A 19,649-nucleotide genomic window follows, 5' to 3' on the forward strand; every position below is an offset into this window, starting at 1 on the left:
AAGAATTAGAGCACTAGGTCTTGTTAGTAAATGCTTAAAGGAGAATCTAGATAAACTGGGATTTTCAGAAAGAGAAACTCACTAGCTGCTTTGTACATTACAAGTCCAATCTGTGAGTGGAACAGTAAAAATATGCAAGACTTTTCTCAAGTTCCAAATATAAATTTGTGTGTGTTAACTACATCCCAAAGATGGAGCCTTGTATCTTTGTTGGAAACTGGCTCCCTCCTCAGTGGAAGATTTACAATGATTAAAAAATAGAAGAGACATACATATATGAAATAGCCGTAATGAATTGATACTTATACATCTTTGTTACTCATTTATATATATATATATATGTATATATATATGTACTGTCATATGCATTGCACCTCAGAGCCATTAAGATGCTGAACCAAACGATCCAAGAAAGACATTTTTACCTGTTGGAAAGGCATGAACCCATCGCCGACGATTTGAGGTCATTTTGAAGCGCATTCTTGATGGAGCAAACGGATTGATTAGAGCTTTCCGTGGTCTGTGGTGGTAATTTCTAGAATGGCCAACTGGAGAACCAGCACTACCAACAATTGGACGAGTAATTGTGCAGTCATCACTGTCAGCTAACCCAAAAAAATCATGAGCATTTGAACGATCTAGAGGAAAAGAGAAAAACAAAAGAAAAATATAAAGTATATTGCATAATTTTACTGTAAGATAACTTTATAAAGCATTTTATGGGCTAGTCCTTAAGAAAGTTATTACACTTCATTTAAAATTATGTATTCTCAGTTTGAACCCAGACTGGGACTATGTACACATTTAGGAAAAAGGCATCAAATAAGTATCAAACATTAAACCAAACAAACACAGTACAGGAGAAAACTTTGGAAAATTATTTACCTGCTAAAGTAAATTATTCAAACAATTATAATCTTATTTTTTTTGTTTTTACTATAAGCACAACACCCAAAGTTTTGGAGGAGAAGGCTAGTCAATTACATCAACTCCAGTATTCAACTGGTACCCATTTTATTGACCCCCAAAAAAGATGAAAGGCAAAGTCAATCTCAGCAGAATTTGAACTCAGAACATAAAGAGTTGGATGAAATGTCACTAAACATTGCATCCAGCATGCTAACAATTCTGCCAGTTTGCTGACATGACAGTAATAATCTTATTAATAGTAACTTACCACTAATTAAACTCAGACATTCAGTTGTTTATTTTAAGTTATGAGTTGTTTGTAGTGGTCTGTCATCTTGCAGATGACAAACAAAATTTAACTAACTATACAGTGTATTGTAATAAATGATATTCTAGTTACTCTTACCAGTAAGTGGGTAGCTGACAATGGGAGACCCTAATTCTGTGGAATTTTGAATAGGAATGGATATAGCAGGAGATGTAGCAGTACTTTTTGGTGTATTTTCTGTGAAAAGACCAGAGAAATCATCGGAAATATATCGAGTACGTGGCTTTCGGTTCTTTTTCACTTCAGCGACTGTGGTGGGACGTTTCCGTAATGAGCTGAAATGGCCACTGCCTTTACTAGTTCTAAAATATATAATGAAAATCATAATTAAAAGCCACACATCTTTGTAATAAACTGTACAATTACCATTTGGTCATATATCTCACAAGATAAAATTAATTAGCTTAAAATTTAAAAAAATTAAATTTGCAATGAAAATATTTTAAAATAGAGAAAAAATAGTTCTATTGATTTTATGGACACAATTAACCCTTTAGCATTTAAACTGACCATATCCAGCCCAAATATTTTACCTGCTTTATATTCAAACCAGCCAGATCTTGTGTGTCACACCTACTCTACAAAGTCATTCTAAAACTAAACAATCCCATCATTGAAATATCAAAGCTACGAGATAATGCACAATTAAATCAAACCAATTTGAATAAATATTATGTTTGACAGAGTCATCGGAATGCTAAAATCTTTTTTTTTTTTGTATTAGTATTATGATTGATAAAATAATCCAAATGCTAAAGTGTTAAATATATACAATTTGTTTCAAAGAAACATTTGAAATTATTATAATGGAAAGATTTATAATCATTATAATGAGTCTATTGTTTAACTTTTGAATATTAAAACAAAAACAAAAACTACAAAAAGAGAATTATTTGTTGACCTTGGAACTCCTCTGGAAGGAAATTTGAAGACTTGGGTATCATAACCATCATAATCAATAAAAGTGAAATCATTATCAGAATAATAGGACGATGAATACACATCTGTAAAAGACACAGAATAGATTTCATTTGATAAACTGTTTAAAGAAATAACCATTTGAAATTAAAAGAAATGTTTCTTTTAAAGCTTGCTTTGCAACATGGTTTCTAGTTCAGCCTTACCTTACTCAGTGGCACCTTGGGCAAGTGTCTTCTGCTATAGATCCAGACTGACCAATGACTTGTGAGAAATTTGGTAAATGGAAATTGTGTGGAAGCTTATCATGTATATGCATATATATATATATATATATATATATATATATATATATATATACATGTGTGTGTGTGTGTGTGTGTGTATGTGTGAGGGGTGGTGTCCTCCAACTCCACCCACCACCACTTGAAAACCAGTGTTGCTTTGTTGATGTCACTGTAACTTAGCAGTTTAGCAAACAAGACTGATAGAATAAGTACCAGATTTTAAAATCAATAGCAAGCTCAATTTGTTTGGCTAGACCATTGAGGGCAGTGGCCCAGAAGGGCTGCATTCCTATGACTGAAACAAGCGAAAGATACATCAAAAGAATAGTTGTGATTTCTTAAAACAAAAAAAAACAAAAAAACAGAAAATCAAAAAAATTTTAATCTGTTGATTGTTGTAGCTGCTGTTCAGTCCCAAATCAGTCCTGATTCTAAAGCTTGAATACCTTTCACTTATCGTCAGAGATGTTCCAATCATAACCACCTCATCAAATATATTCTTCATTTTCATTTTTAAATCATAAGGTGTGATTTGAGGATAGTTTGGGTGCAATGACTAGCAGGTCAAGCGAACACAAAGAGGATCTCATAACTAAAGAGGATCTCATAACTAAAGAACAATCAACCATTCTTCTGAAGGTCCCTGTAGTCAGGGAAAACATAGTAATGAACAGATAAAAGAAGCTGAAGGAGCCATTACATCGATTAATAATAAAACATTTCACTTTCCATGTAAAAGATATGTAACATCTGGTGCTACACGATGGTGAGACACAGTCAATGAATGTGGAAAATCTACATAATCCAGAGAGAAATGAGTCGACCATGATCTGTTGTCTGAACATAAGTGGGGTCAAGAGCAGTTGGTCATTAATGGTGTCAGCTGATGAAAATGAGAAAGGCTACTATGTTGATATGGAAATCTGACATGAACGAAAGAAATGTTTTGGGTAGGGTTTTGGTGAAAGAATTAAGAGCTTAACACTAGAGAAGTAAGATCTAAGAAAACACATGGAAAATGTAGTGAGATCAAATTTTAAAATGTTGGGTTTCACAGATGGAGGAGTCATGGAGGAGAGGTGGGGATCTCCATGTAGTTGCTTGACCGGCGAGAAACAGCAATCAAATCACTGTTATCTTAGACTAAAAAGTGAAGTTGACCTTGGAGGAATTTGAACATAGCACAGAGAGCCAGAACAAACATTGTAAGGCATTTCATCCAACATTCCGCTTGACTGGCCTTCATGCCAGTGGCACGTAAAAGCACCCACTACACTCTCGGAGTGGTTGGCGTTAGGAAGGGCATCCAGCTGTAGAAACTCTGCCAGATCAGATTGGAGCAGCCATCTGGTTCGCCAGTCCTCAGTCAAATCGTCCAACCCATGCTAGCATGGAAAGCGGACGTTAAACGATGATGATGATGATGATGATGATTCCAAAGTCTGCCAGTTCATTGCAATTGTAAGTCTCACACTATATTCCATGCAGTATACAGCTTGCATCAACCAGCTTACCACAGTAATAGTAATAGTTTCTGATTTAGGCACAAGGCCAATAATTCTGAGGGAAAAAGATTAGTCAATAGCATCATTAAAGAAGAAAGGAAATATCTATAAGAGTTGTGCAAGAGCTGCAATGCTGTATGGGAGTGAGACATGGTATGGGAGGGAGAGAGAGCTGGTAATTTTGGGAAGGACTGAGAGAGCAATGGTGAGAGAAATGTGTGGAGTGAAGCTGTTTGATAAGAGGACTGAGGATTTGATGGAAATGCTGGGGTTGGAGGAATCGATGCAATGGTTGGCAAGGGTGAATGGAGTGAGGTGGTATAGGCATGTGTTGAGGAGGGAATGAAGAGCATGTTCTGAAGAGGGTGATTGCATTTGAGGTAAATGGAGCGTGAAAGCGAGGTAGACCCAGGAAAAGGTGGAGGGGACAGGTGGAGGAGATTGGGAGGGTTGGTTTGAAAAAGTAGGATGCCCAAAACCAGGCAAGATGGTGAAATGGTGTGAGGGCAGTTGCTATGGTATTGAGGTAGATCCGGCCACCCCTGTTAACAGGAACAAAACCCGGATTTAAAACACTGGATGATGATGATGATGATGATGATGATGATCTACTGCAGTACTTGATTGGTATTTTATTTTAAGGACCTCAAAGGGATGAAAGGCAGAGCTGGCATTGGTAAGATTTGAAATCAGAATATAAAACGTCAGAAGAAATACTGCAAAACATTATGCCTAAGGCTCTAACATTTCTGACAGCTTGCCACTATAAATATAACAACAATATTATGAAAATTCAGTAATAGAACAAAATATTTACCTTCTTTGGATTTCATCTTAATATCCTCAAGCTATAAAATTCAAGAAAAAAAATTATCATAAGCTTACATAAAACAATTAAATATTCATGGTATATGAAACTGATTTCAAAACTAAGGCTACGGTATAATTTGCAAATTAAAATTTAATTCTACTAACAGGTAAAATGGTGACTTTTACTGTTTTTTTTTTTTTGTAAAACTCTCATTAATTACAAAGTATATCTTAACCCTTTAGCATTTAAATCAGCCAGATCCAGTCAAAGTATTCTACCATTTTTATGTTGAAATTAGCCAGATCCAGCCTCTCACACTTAGGCTACAATGTCATTCTAAAAATAAACAACCCCACCATTGAAATCTTGAAGGTACAAGACAATGCATGATTAATTCAAAACAATGTGAATAAATAAGCATTACATTTCACAGAGCAATCTGAATGCTAAAAGGTTAAACCATCACAAAGTCCAGTCCTTAATGTGGTGTAATGATAGAGTGGCTTGTGTGCCTCAGTGACCCCCCAAAAGCAGTGCCAGCAGAGCACAAACTGCTGGTTGGGTCTCCCATGCTGGACAGGTCAAAGGATAGATGCCAGACTAATATGGACTACCTCTTCCCAGAGGTAAAAATGGATTTGCAAAGGCCCAACAACCTTACTTAGATGTAAGAAGTTATAAAGCATTGATGATAATTCAAAACCAACAAGACCTGGAAGAGGAAGGCCTTCCCAAAGGGAAACATATGCCTGAAGTACAAATGAGTATAGAACCCACCAGAGAGACAGAAGAGATGCTGAAGAAGCAAGTATCCAACTAAAGAGAAGCAGAAAACATCCAAAAGTTGAGAACAGTGGAGAGAAGTCAATGGTTTATGCTCTGTAGGGAGCAAAGGGTTTAAATAAGTAATATCTTGCTAAAACAGGAACAAAACTTCAAGTTAAATAATTCAAATATTTTTATGCTCCATATGTGAAAATTTTGCCAATCAAAAATATTATTACTTATTTATGTGCCCTTTTAAAGCCTAGCCAGGCTCATGATCCCGGTTTCCCGGTTTCTATGGCGTACGTGTTCCCCACAGCTGGACGGGACGCCAGTCCATCACAGCATTACTCAAGAAACAGGAAGAAAGAGTGAGAGAAAGTTGTGGTGAAAGAGTACAACAGGGGTCGCCACCACCCCCTGCTGGAGCCTCATGGAGCTTTAGGTGTTTTCGCTTAATAAACACACACAACACCCGGTCTGGGAATCGAAACCGTGATCCTCCAACCGCGAGTCCGCTGCCCTAACCACTGGGCCATTGTGCCTCCACAGTCAAAAATATACAAGAAATAAAAAAAAAAAGAATAACTAACCTTTCCACCAAGACAAATTTGTAAAAGTAGCTAATGATGTTAGAAATTTGACACAGCAAATCTACATTTAGTGTTAGTATCAGTAAAGAAATACAATTAGATCGTTATAAAACAAGTGAGGTCAATTAAAAATTTATTCAATAACAGATAGCACAGTGGAGAGAGTACTTTATAGACAGTCGTGTTGCACCCTATATGATTAACCACTTCATATTGGCATGTGCAATGTATTCCTTCGTTAAATGGAAGCACAAAAAATTTGGAACAAAAAATATGTGGGTTGTATCTATTCATTCAACCAACATCCTGTGTGCCAAGAGTCTGCTCTATCAGAGTTCACTTGGAACTACACCACAACACTCAATAAGCCAACTTTTTTCTAAGTCATAAAGATGCTATGTATTTGAGTTAGAGTGAAGGTATTACATTATCACAATCCATAATAATAAAAGCGAATTTCTGTCTGTCCATCTGGGACCCCTGTATCTCAGTCTACATAGACATGTTATACCTTTTTGGAATCAGGATGATCCCAGGATTGAAAACCTGCCCTTTATTTGGTTCTTGACATCCAGCATTGAGATCTGATTTAAAAGCATTTGTCAGATGAAACCAGAGATCAAGAGGGAGGTAAATGACATTCACTTTGTTAATTTTACATCAAGATAAGTACTTTAGGATTCAAATTGGGACTGGAACAATAGAATGATTGCATTACAGAATTAATTCTCATTCGCAGAAGCCAGCTTAAAAGTCTAAATGGACTGTGGCTTTTAGGCTATTTATATGTAATTTGCACAGAATATGTTTGCCCTCTCTAGTTCCAGAATTTGTATCATTATTACTTTTAACCTCTACAGATGTCTATTGGCTTCAATGTGTAACATCAATCATCTGTTTAACAACTAAAGGCAGTAAAATTGGCAGCCTCACTTCCTCAAGACAGGCAGCTTTGCTTTCTCTGTTGATATTTCCATGACAAGAAATGTTTTTATAAGGCTACTAACCTTGTGCCAAATCCTTAGTCTAAAGAACTAACATTGTGTTTAGCTACCTCTTACTGTGTCATCATCATCATCATTGTCATCATCGTTTAACATCCGCTTTCCATGCTAGCATGGGTTGGATGATTTGACTGGGGACTGGTGAAACTAGACGGCTACACCAGGCTCCAATCTGATTTGGCAGAGTTTCTACAGCTGGATGCCCTTCCTAACGCCAACCACTCCGAGAATGTAGTGGGTCCTACCTAGTAAATGCTATTCTTCAGAGTTCTCCACCTACACAGAGACACCCTCTAACATTGGTATATGATTAGGAAAAACAGTAGAAAAATACCATATTTGATGGCATATAAGACATGCATTTTTGCCAAAATATTGTCACAGGGACTCACCCCAGGTCTTATGTACAAATTTAGGTCTCCCATAAGCTAATTTTGTTCTTGATACTCATTATTATCAGTTAATTTTAATACAGACAGTTACTTTTATCTAGCCTCACCCTATAATATGTTCAGCTGTACTGCTGCCTTACTTTTTCTATACAGTAATGTATGCTGCAATAATGAAAGTACTTTGGTAATATTTTATAACGAAATGCTAGATCACTTTTCCAGAATATGCAATGTCACAATTGAGGTGTGCCTCATATGCCTCTGTGTCTTTTATGCTATCAAATATGGTATTTGCTAAAAAAAAAAAAAATGCATTGTGAGTAAAAAATGAAAATTACAAATGTAATTCCAAAATACCCATATTTTCCATATCAGATCAAAGCAAACAATCAAGGAAACCTGTTAGTATACCAAGCAGTGATTTAGTTAGAGTGAATAGATTAAGCTTCATTAGTAAGTATAAGGAAAACCTGGTGAATAAGAGGAGTTAATTATAACTCGTTAAAGAAAAAGATGTGAAGTGGTATTTTAACTGCCATATTAGCCACAAGACAACTTACCACTGATGCACAATTACCCCCATGTGGTAAGTGGCCAGGCTGGAATGATGAAAAAAATTGGTAGAAATTAAGTGTCAATGGATAAATATAACAAAAAAAAAACCTCTGTAGAAAATCTTGGGAAGGATTCGTAAGAGAAAAATTACTGCCAATGATAATTTGAACTGACATAGCTAGAGATGTATGTTTAGTTTTACCATACTTTTCCAGTATGACAATTAATAAATGTGTTTGTTTTGCAAGACTCTTGATGTGAAATCATGTGCTGAAACAGATACTGTTATATTTGGGGATGGTCATCTTTTGCCAGGTCTTGTCCTGTCTACATACCACACAAAGACAAAATGGAATAGACAGGACAAAATCAGAGAGAAGAAACACAAGGGACAGAAAGTCGCTGAAGAGGTCACAGAATGTGTGATGAAAGAACATTGACAAATAAACTAATAATAATAATAATAATGATAATAATAATTGATATTGATCTTAGCCATAAGGCTACTTTGCCACAAGGGCAGCAGTTCTTTGGAGGAGGGGATGAGTCGATTACATCGACCCCAGTGTTCAACTGGTACTTATTTTATTGACCATCAAAAGGATGAAAGGCAAAGTCAACCTTGGCGGAATTTGAACTCAGAACATAGCAATGGGTGAAATACTGCTATGCATTTCGTCTAGCGTGCTAACAATTCTGCCAGTTCACTGCCTTCGTAATAATAATAATAATAATAATAATAATGATAATAATAATAATAATAATAATAATAATAATAATAATAAAAGTAAAGATAAAACAGTGTGCGTGTTTAATTGGCAAAAAATGACCATCTCAAAATATAATAATACAATTAAGAAATTCTCCATTAAAAGAAATAACATTTTCCATAGGTAACTAAATTATAATTTAAATATTTTCTGCAGCTTATCAAATTAATTTACTGCATTTTTTCTTGGTCTATGTCACTTTTTTTTTTAATCTTTTTGATAGCTTCCTGGCTTTCCTACTTCTGGGATACAATAAAATTTTTCTAATGTTACATGATCTGTATTATAGTTTCCTCGAAGTATTCCTTTTTATCTCAAGATCATCAACACTGCCTTTATTTCTGTCTCTTCTTCCTTGATTACATCAATTATTTCCTATGTTTCTAACTTTGTGACCAACTCCACACACTAGATATCTATCCCCTTTCACTCCACTAGACTCACCATCATACATACATATATACCAAGTCCAGGCATATCAAATCAACAGGGCCACTGATCCCACAGTATCCCTTCCAAATAATCCTTCTCAATGAACCCCAGAACTAGCCCCATATTCACTTCACTCTTCGATCGCTCTTTCTCTCTCTCATACAAGAACACAGTTTTGTTATTAAAACAATAATAATTATTCTTATTGATGAGAAAATCTAAATGGTTGTTTTCTTTTTAATTTTATATGTCCATATTTAATGAAAAACACTGCCTGGGCTTTTCAATTAATTTTGTGTTCTTGGTCAAGAAATTGGACAGATTTAATAAAATAAGCTTGTCATTACTGATTTAGAGTTCAGAACATAATAAACAATTCTTACATAAAATAACACTGTAATGTAAATTAAAGCAAATGGTTTTGTATCAGAGAAACACAGGCAATTTCAGGTGAGTTTTTCATGAGTTAAACTGATTGCTAAAACAACTAATTGACATACTTGATTTCAAGTAACTGTTCTTTGGTTTTTATCTTCATGCTTTAATGAATATATAATAATATGCAAACAGTATCAGAATCAAAATTTTAAAAAGTAATTACATCCTTACAATTTTTGGAGGTTTGATTCGTGGAATGAAGGTCGATTCAGTACCAAGAAGAGGAGACTTGAAAGTATAGAAACTGAAATTAAATTTTTTACAAATATCAAAAATTTTGTTTCTCATATAGAACATTTTCAAACAAATTGTTTTAATTACAAAAAAAAAATCACATTGAGTACTTATACTAATTGCATTCTAACTTCAGGTTCTATTCATAAGAATGTTGTATTGTTATTTTATAATACACTACTGTAAGGTCCAGTCCTTGTGGCAGTGAGGTGGCTTGAGTACCTCAGTGACTCTGAGAGCAATGCTAGTGGAGCACAAGCTCCAGGTAGGTCCTTCTATGTTGGACAAATGAAGGGCCAGAGGCCAGACTTATACAGACTGCCTCTCCCCAGAGATAAAAATGGGTTTGCAAAGGGCCAACATTCCTACCTAAAAAAGCAAAGTTATAGAATCTTCGATGACAATACAAAACCAACAAGACCTGAGAGATGAAGGCCTTCCCTCGGGAAAACACGATGCGGTGAAGCTAAATCCAAAAGGAAACTGTAAAGAAGCAGAGATCCAATTGGAGAGAAGAAAAGACAGCCCAGAGTTGAGAACAAAGGAGAAAAGTCATCAATTTTGTTTTCCACTCATTTACAACTATTATGCTATGTCAAAATAAAAGCACACACACACACACACACACATGATGGGATTCTTTCAGTTTCTGTTTACCAAATCTACCCACAGCTAGCAGGTATAATAGAAGACAGTTGCCCAAAGAGCCACACAGTGGACTGAACTTGGAGCCTTGTGGTTAGGGAGAAAACTTCTTGACCACACAGCCACATGTGCAATAAAATGTGTTCTACCAACATCTTGTTCCCTTTACTCCCTCATTCTGGTTTTTCTTGAGTCATTGCTCTCATCTGGTCTCACTCTTAGTCATGTTGCTGTGAATAAATAACAACAATGTAGAGTAGTTGGGACTCTGTAGTCATGCAGGGTACAAGGCAACTTCAGCAGTACTTGTGCCATGATAAAATGTACCCTGTATACTCACTAAAGTGGTTGGCAAGCCAGCAGAGAAAATGTTGGGTGGAAAAGACCTCCTTTGCTCTTTGCCCATGACAGGTCACAGGATAGAAGGTGACCTCATAGTTCTTGTGCCATGATAGAATGCACCCCCATTTACTTTGTAAAGTAGCTAGCAAGCAAGCAGACAAAATGTAAGGTGACAAAGACCTTTTGCTTTTTGCCCAAGACATTACAACCTCTCTAGTACTGGTGCTACGATCAAATGCACCTAGTATCATTGGTGTTAGGAAGGTCATCCAGCCAAAGAAACCAAGCCCAAAATGAAGTATACTATCAAAATGTGTGATCCTCCAACACATTTAGGAGAACAACTAATTTGGACTGTGATGACTTGTTCAACCCATATTAGCAGGAAAAGTGGAAGTAAAATGATGATGAATCATAATAAAGAGAAAATGACAGAACAAAACCTTACGTCATATATAACATAACTTTACCTACCTGTGGTTCATCCAATGAGGAATATTATAATCATCTCCAACTTCCAAGGTGATTTTCTCAGTTTTACTATGGAACTGAAAACATGGATTCATATTGTTAATTATAGTGATCAATCATCATCATTTCATCAACAACAACATAGGATTTTTTTACCTTATACTGAGATAGGCTTCACTCGATGACTATTCTAGCATCTTGCAAATGAATAACCAAAATATTTTGAGATTTAAGAAGCTTTTGGCAGCAAGATGATATTAGAATTTTTATAAAATGATACATCAGAAGACTAGAAATTCATGCCTAAATCACCACCTGGTTCTAACACTAACACCTTCAAAGTCAAGTAGCTCTCAATTCAGGCTCACTCTACAGCTTTTTGTGTAGGGTGTCATTTACTATATCTTCAGGTCAACCCAAACTTTGTGAAGTGAAACCGAGAAGAGAAAAATTGTGTTAATGCTCATTCAATGGATTGTACCTGTTCTTTGATGAAAAACTAAACCCAATGCCTGCACAGGGGATATCTTTTATCTTTTACTTGCTTCAGTCATTAGATTGTAGCCATATTGGGCTACTGCCTTGAAGAATTTTAGCCAAACAAATCGACCTCAGAACTTACTTGTTTTTTTTTAAGTCTGGTATGTAGTCTATCACTCTTTTGCCAAACCACAAAGTTATTGGGACATAAACACATATCTGATGAGCTTTATTCAATTTCTGTCTCCCAAATCCACTCACAAGGCCTTGGTCAGTCCAAGTCTATAATAGAAGACACTCGCCCTAGGTGCCATGCAGTAGGACTGAACCCAGAATTATGTGGTTGGGAAACAAACTTCTTACCACACAGCCATACTTACACCTATAAATTTTTATTATAATCCACTCTATTGCAAACATTCAGATTAGCTCACCAGTTTCTTCCTCCCCTTCCCTCACCTGTCTCAGTAACCCTGAATTAATTCATAAAAAAATAGGACCCTTAGTAAAATTACATTCAAATCAAACAACAGATCACTCACTGCCCACATGTTTCCTGTAGATGTTCAAGCTGGGTCCCAGCCATATTAATTGAATCAGTCTAGGGGAACATGAAATAGTTATGGACACTACACTTTCTTTTCTAACTAACTTAACTTTTATAAAAATACAGTAAAATTTTATAAAAGGAACCAGAAATGAAAATAAACTCTGTCATAATGAAGCATGAATGATAGGTTAATAATATCATGATCAAATATAAATATTTACTTTAAATAGAGGTGCTGCATGTAGTGGTTGCTCTCCCATACAAACCAAATCACTTCCAATACCTATAAAGAAAAGTAGTTCAAAGTCAATTTTTGTTTGTATATAAGTTCCACAATTTAAACAGGAACACAACAAAGGAACATATGGAAAATTCATACAAGACAAGACATTGCTCATTCCTCGTTAGTTTCATCCAAAAGATCCTTACAATTTCATGCCTTATGTAGGCAGGGTAAAATCTAAACTGTGTCCTCTTGAAGTACATCTGCTTATTTCAGTATTACAATCCAGTATGTAGTTTTTGTAGTCGCTGTATTGATGTGAGCAGGGTTGTTGCTAAGCCCCTACAACCCCTGCGGTCGCAGGGGGCCTCCACAGTTGAGGGGTCCATGTTAAGATCAAAGTACGTAGATGAGTCACCTATTTACTTTGGTTAAGATGTTGAACAAGAATTAAACTATCTATGTTAACTGAAAATTTCAAGAAATAAAATGATAATACATTGTACCTGCAAACGTTTTGTAAAAATATTACATTATACTGTGAACGTATACCAGACTTTGTGGATTGTCTATGATATTTATTGAACATGAACTTAAGCTCTCAGCTTGATTATTCTGAACTGATTGATGATTTTGCAAAACAAAAAGTGCACCGTATTTGTCTTTGAAAGTTGCCTGGATGAAAAAAGTGCCCTTCTATTCATATCTGGAATTTTTACTTATTGAAATTTGCAATAGACCTAAATAAATTTAACTTGTTGTACTTTTAAAGACGTTCTTTGGGATAATGTAAAATATTGAACTTCAGATAAAATAAAGTAAAATATAACTATGAATAAAAGGTGTGTAGATTATGAATTTTGATTGAAGGGATGAGGCCTCAAAATAAAAAGTTGCAGGGAGCCTCTAAAAGTCATGCGACAGAGCTGGGTCTGAGATATATACATATATATTTTATTGTGTCTGGGGAGAATCATTCTGTTTTAATGCCTTATTAATTAACACACTCACTGGTTCGATTTCCACTTATTTACTTATTTATTTTTTCTAAAATTTTCATTGCTTCTTGCAACCTCTTGCAAGAAGCAATGAAAATGTTAGAAAAAATAAATAAGTAAATGAGTGGAAATCAAAACGGTGAATGTATTAATTAATAAGGCATCTGTGCCCAACGTCGCCTTCCTAGCACTTGTGCTGGTGGCATGTGTAAAGACATTCGAGTGAGATTGTTGCACGTGTAAAGACATTCGAGTGAGATCGTTGCCAGTGCCGCTGGACTGGCTCCTATGCAGGACACGAAACTCGGCTTGTGAAGACTATTGGGGCAAGCGAAATCGTGACGGCACCTGTGCCCAGCGTCGCCTTCCTAGCACTCATGCCGGTCGCACGTGTAAAGACATTCGAGCGAGATCGTTGCCAGTGCTGCTGGACTGGCTCCTGTGCAGGTGCCAAGTAAAATACACCATTTTGAGCGTGGCCTTAGCACTCCACTAGCATGGATGCCAGTCATGCGGTGCTGTCATCGAATTTGACTTCGATTTCGATTTCATTTGCCTCAACAAGTCTTCGCAAGCATAGTTTAGTGTCCAATGAAGGAAAGGTACGCATAAGTGGGCTGGTTACACCCTGGGCATAGGCCACGGGTTATGGTCTCACTTGGCTTGCCGGGTCTTCTCAAGCACAGCATATTTCCAAATGGCTTGGTCACTAGTCATTGCCTCGGTGAGGCCTAATGCTCAAAGGTCGTGCTTCACCACCTCATCCCTGGTCTTTCTGGGTTTACCTCTTCCACAGGTTCCCTCATATATATATATATATATATATCATCATCATCATCATCATCATCATCATCATCATTTAACGTCCGCTTTCCATGCTAGCATGGGTTGGACGATTTGACTGAGGACTGGTGAAACCGGATGGCAACACCAGGCTCCAATCTAAATTTGGCAGTGTTTCTACAGCTGGATGCCCTTCCTAACGCCAACCATATATACAACAAAATTTTATATAGAGTTACCCAAGGTTTCACACCCAAAAAGCCAAAGCCTATAGAGTCTGACGAGCTGTCTATTTTGAAGGAAGGGGAAGTCGCTTACATCAACCTCCCACCCCCACAACACTCAATTTGTACTTATATTATTGACCCCAAAAAGATGAAAGGTAAAGTTGACCTTGGTAGTATTTGAATTCAGAATGTAAAGACCTGAGAGAAATGCTAAAAAGCATTTTATCTGATGCAGTGATGATTCTGCCAGCTCGTAACCTTATTGTTTTTTGCAATTAAAATCCCAAATGTTAGAGCTTCAATTCTGAGCTCCAAAGTAATAAATCAAATAAGATGAAAGTAGGATTCACTTACCACAATCGATTGTTCTGTGCTTTGTAATGTTTGTTAATTCACGATCTACTTCAAACACACCTGGCCCAGGAGTTATAACTACGGCTACTTGGCCCGTACGATCAAAACTTCGATCAAGATAATATCGCTCGAACACTGAGAAAACATGGCAATATAGAGCATATGAATAATGTTAAGCAGTTTTACATACAAGTTTAAAACATTTCAAAATACTCTCTCTCTCTCTCTCTCCATTTCTCATAGCTTAGCCTAATGTCTGTGTGTGTGTGTGTGTGTGTGTGTGTGTGTGTGCATACATGCAGGTATTTATGCATGTATTTGTGTGTATACATGTGTGCCTGGTGCATATAGGCGTAGGAGTGGCTGTGTGGTAAGTAGCTTGCTTACCAACCACATGGTCCCGGGTTCAGTCCCACTGCGTGGCATCTTGGGCAAGTGTCTTCTACTATAGCCTCTGGCCGACCAAAGCCTTGTGAGTGGATTTGGTAGACGGAAACTGAGAGAAGCCTGTCGTATATATGTATATATGTATATATGTATGTGTGTGTGTGTGTATGTTTGTGTGTCTGTGTTTGTCCCCCCAACTGATGCTGGTGTGTTTACGTCCCCGTAACTTAGCGGTACGGCAAAAGAGACCGATAGAATAAGTGCCAGGCTTCTAAAGAATAAGTCCTGGGGTCGATTTGCTCGACTAAAGGCGGTGCTCCAGCATGGCCACAGTCAAAAAGACTGAAACAAGTAAAAGAGTAAAATAGAGATATTCACATATTCCAGTGCATATATAGTGCATCTAAGTTCCATATGTGTTTTATATGTATGTACTTAAATACACAGATATGTACGCCTTACTTCTACAACTATTCTATATCTACCAATGTAACAAAGTTTATCTCCCATACCTTGCTATTTAATGTGAGCATACAACAAAGACAAATGCTAACATGTTGATTATCTGTAATAATTCGCTGGTGAGTAAAGGAATAACCAATTAGGGAAAATATCTGGACTTGTGTGAGAACGCCATCATTAAATAATCACACAAACTTTCTCAATTTCAGATGTAGAAAACAGATACCAGTCTACCCAGCCAACACTGGCAGTTCATCTCTTTCTGTTTGGTTCAAAACTTAAGGCCTGCCACCATCAATGTTGACAGGATAAAAGTTAGATCATGAGAGACTGTAGAGATAAGAGAACAGAGGCAAACAGACATAGCTGTGTACAAGAAGCAAAAAAGAGGGGATCCTCAACCAGACTTTTCACAGACAAAGAAAAAAATTATATCTTTTTCTGGGTGTGTAATAATGGGGTAGGTAAAGTAGATATATATTATTAGCAGAAAAATAGATAAAATAACTGAAGTAGCCAGAATGTGTGATAAGCATATTAAGCTTAAGCCAATTATGGACACGACAATGATATTTATCTCTGCATATAGCTCATATGTAGAGGCGCAATGGCCCAGTGGTTAGAGCAGCGGACTCGCGGTCATAGGATCGCGGTTTCGATTCCCAGACCGGGCATTGTGAGTGTTTATTGAGCGAAAACCCATAATGCTCCATGTGGCTCCGGCAGGGGATGGTGGCGAACCCTGCTGTACTCTTCCACCACAACTTTCTCTCACTTGCCTGTAATTCAAAGGGTCACCTTTGTCACACTGTGTCACGCTGAATATCCCCGAGAACTACATTAAGGGTACAAGTGTCTGTGGAGTGCTCAGCCACTTGCACGTTAATTTCACAAGCAGGCTGTTCCGTTGATCGGATCAATTGGAACACTCAACATCGTAAGCGACGGAATGCCAACGATATAGCTCATATGTCTGGCAGATGAACAGGATAGCTTTTATGAAACCATGAAGCTCTCATGCAAATCACCTCAGTTACAAATAACAATTACAAATGGAGGAGAAATAAGTAAACACTTACAGTTAAGGGACATATTCAAGGTTTCTAAGAAGTTGCCCTGAGAGGCAGTTGAGTTTTCAGCTGGTGGCACAGTTAATCCACATGCCTCATGGTAGCGAACCACTTTCTGTGGATATTCATTAAAAATAACACGTAACTGAATTAAGGTACTAGCCCAATCTTCATAACGCTCATTCTGCACCACAACCCTATTTGAGAACAGGAAATAAAATTTTGATGAAACATTAACATTGGAAAAAAAAATTCAGAATAAAACAAGTTTTAAAATTTAGAAATTAGAAAAAAAATACAAAACCTGTAGAAATCTTCATAGAATCTTCCTTTGTAATCCTGCTGAATCCAATCACGAATAATTTCAGGAAATTCATCTAGAAAATGGAAAAACAACATGTATCCAATATGTACACAACTTCTTGCAACATAAACAATAACATTTTTCTACAAATAATATCTTTCCTTTTATTGTGATCCTTAATTATAAAATATACACAACAGTAGCAGTGGAAACCAGCCTTCTCTTTTGCTTTGTGTCATATTCTTGGCATGGTTTTCAAGATTGGATTTCTATTCTTTGCCAACCACTTTACTGTATGAAGTGGGAGAGAGGTTCTCGACTGGGACTAAAGAGTTCTCTCTATCCTCTACTCATCATCATTTTAATGTCTACTTTTCCATGCTTGCATAGGGCAGACTTTATTGAGGCAGATTTTAACAGTCGGATGCCATTCCTGTCACCAAACCTCACCTGTTTCCAAGTAAGATACTTAATTATGTTGCCTGAATGAGCAGAAACAACATAGAGTAGTGAGGATCCAAAGCACCCTCACTAGAACTGATAAAATGCATCCACTACAATCAGGAGAGGTGGTCCCCTGACCACACCTAAGAGGGCAGTAACTCCTCATAAGTCTTAAAGCATGGATGACCATGAAAAGTAAATTGATGATGATGATGATGATGATGATGATGATGATGATGATGATGATGACAACAATGACGACGATGATGATGGTGGCAGTGATGATGACTTAAAATTTTCAAGGAAAGGAAAATGGAATGCTTTCTCCATTTTTCCTATAAAGATAACTTGATACTACTTACCACAACTACTGGCACTGTAGAATGTACGGGAAAATAGAACAATAGTGACATCATGGCAACAATTCTGTTCCTGAAATGAATGAACAGAAAAATATGAATTATCACAGCCCAAATAAACATTATAGACAATAGATCAAATAAATTGTAATTAACTACAGACCAAGCAAATACTGATTGATGACAAACCAGATGAACAGTAATTAACTACAAACCAAATGAATTCAAATTAATGACAGTCCAGATAAATAGTAATTCATGATAAATTCAGATAAACACTAATTATGAACACTAGGTGTGGATGTGTGGTTAAGAAGCTTGCTTCCCTGCCATGTAGTCTTGGGTTCAATTCCACTATTTGGCACATTGGGCAAATGTCTTCAAATGTCCCTGGCCAACCAAAGCCTTGTGGAGACAGAAACTGAAAGAAGCCTACCGAATATAAATATACAGACAGGCAGATAGACGTAAAACCACAAAACCTCCTATGAGGCCAGCTGAAATATCAGGTCATTAAGAAGGAAATGTCCAATTTTGAACTGAAAGTTTATTTTACTTTATCTCAGCAAAAAGCAATACAGTTAATCAAAGTATGCACCTAAATTATCGACACAATTTTGCCATTTTATTGGTAGCTTATTTATGCCAGCGGAGAAGAATTCTGGAGAGCAAGAGGTGATGAGTTAATGAATGCCTGTTTTTGCATCTTCTACAGATTTGAAGTTTATTCCTTGCAAAAAGTTGTCCAATGCCTGGAAATGTCAGTTGGTGCAAGGTCTGGTAAATATGGTGGATGACAGTTCAGTTCCTGTAACTTGAGTAGCATTCTTTGAGCAACATGTGATCAAGCATTGTCTTGTGAGAGAATTTGACCAACCTCAGTTGTTTAATTGCAAGTTCACTCATCATTTCATCCAGTTGGTTGATGAATACACATGCTGTAATTGACTTACCAGGTCTCATGAAGCTGTAGTGGATGACACCAGTGCTGGACCACCAAACAGACACCATTAGCTTTTTTTGATGAATATTCACTTTTGGGTTGTGTTTTGGTACTTCGTCTCTTTCCAAGCACTGTGCAGAATGCTTGCTATTGTTGAAAAGAATCCATTTTTTATCACACATAACAATATAATGCAAAAATGGTTCACTTTTATACCATGACAGCGAAGAACAAGAATCAAGATGACGTGTCATTTGATGCTCGTTCAGTTTGTCAGGTACCCACTTGTCCAGCTTCTTTACCTTGCTGATTTGTTTCAGATAGTCCAATACAGTTGGAATCAAAAAACAAACCTTGCTGCTAATTCACGCGTAGTTTGAGATGTATCCGCTTCCACTACAGCTTCTAGTTCAACATTATCCACCTTGGTCTCAAGTCTACCATTGGGCTGATTTTCAAGAGTAAAGTTACCAGACAGGAATTTCTCAAACCATCAACGTACAGTGCCCTTATTCACTACATCTTCACCAAATACCTCATTGATATTTCAAGCTGCCTGAAATTCATTGGTTCCACAATGGAACTCATATTCATAAACAATGTGAATTTTTTTATCTATCCATGGGTTCACAAAAATTGATTTACAAGAAAAACCTCACAATATAA

The 19,649-nt window shown here is 36.7% G+C and overlaps 1 protein-coding gene across 4 annotated transcripts in view; it reads right to left on the reverse strand.

Annotated features, from left to right (window-relative positions):
- The window catches only part of LOC106883578 (GATOR complex protein Iml1), a 137,056-nt gene that overhangs the window by 84,524 nt on the left and 32,883 nt on the right, over positions 1-19,649 (reverse strand). For 2 of the 4 annotated variants that reach the window (XM_052971325.2, XM_052971318.2), the window contains exons 9-20: positions 18,044-18,113; positions 17,238-17,310; positions 16,943-17,130; positions 15,015-15,149; positions 12,651-12,712; positions 11,403-11,476; positions 9,879-9,951; positions 8,073-8,111; positions 4,765-4,795; positions 2,139-2,241; positions 1,316-1,539; positions 426-638 (exon numbers count right to left, since the gene is read on the reverse strand). In XM_052971325.2, the coding sequence (XP_052827285.2) occupies positions 426-638; positions 1,316-1,539; positions 2,139-2,241; positions 4,765-4,795; positions 8,073-8,111; positions 9,879-9,951; positions 11,403-11,476; positions 12,651-12,712; positions 15,015-15,149; positions 16,943-17,130; positions 17,238-17,310; positions 18,044-18,113 (1,285 nt within the window). The remainder of the gene's footprint in view (positions 1-425; positions 639-1,315; positions 1,540-2,138; positions 2,242-4,764; positions 4,796-8,072; positions 8,112-9,878; positions 9,952-11,402; positions 11,477-12,650; positions 12,713-15,014; positions 15,150-16,942; positions 17,131-17,237; positions 17,311-18,043; positions 18,114-19,649) is intronic. The other 2 variants (XM_089359606.1, XM_052971322.2) reach the window with 1 other exon arrangement.

Source organism: Octopus bimaculoides, chromosome 1, assembly GCF_046866305.1.
Source record: "Octopus bimaculoides isolate indiv1 chromosome 1, ASM4686630v1, whole genome shotgun sequence".
Lineage (NCBI taxonomy): Eukaryota > Metazoa > Mollusca > Cephalopoda > Octopoda > Octopodidae > Octopus > Octopus bimaculoides.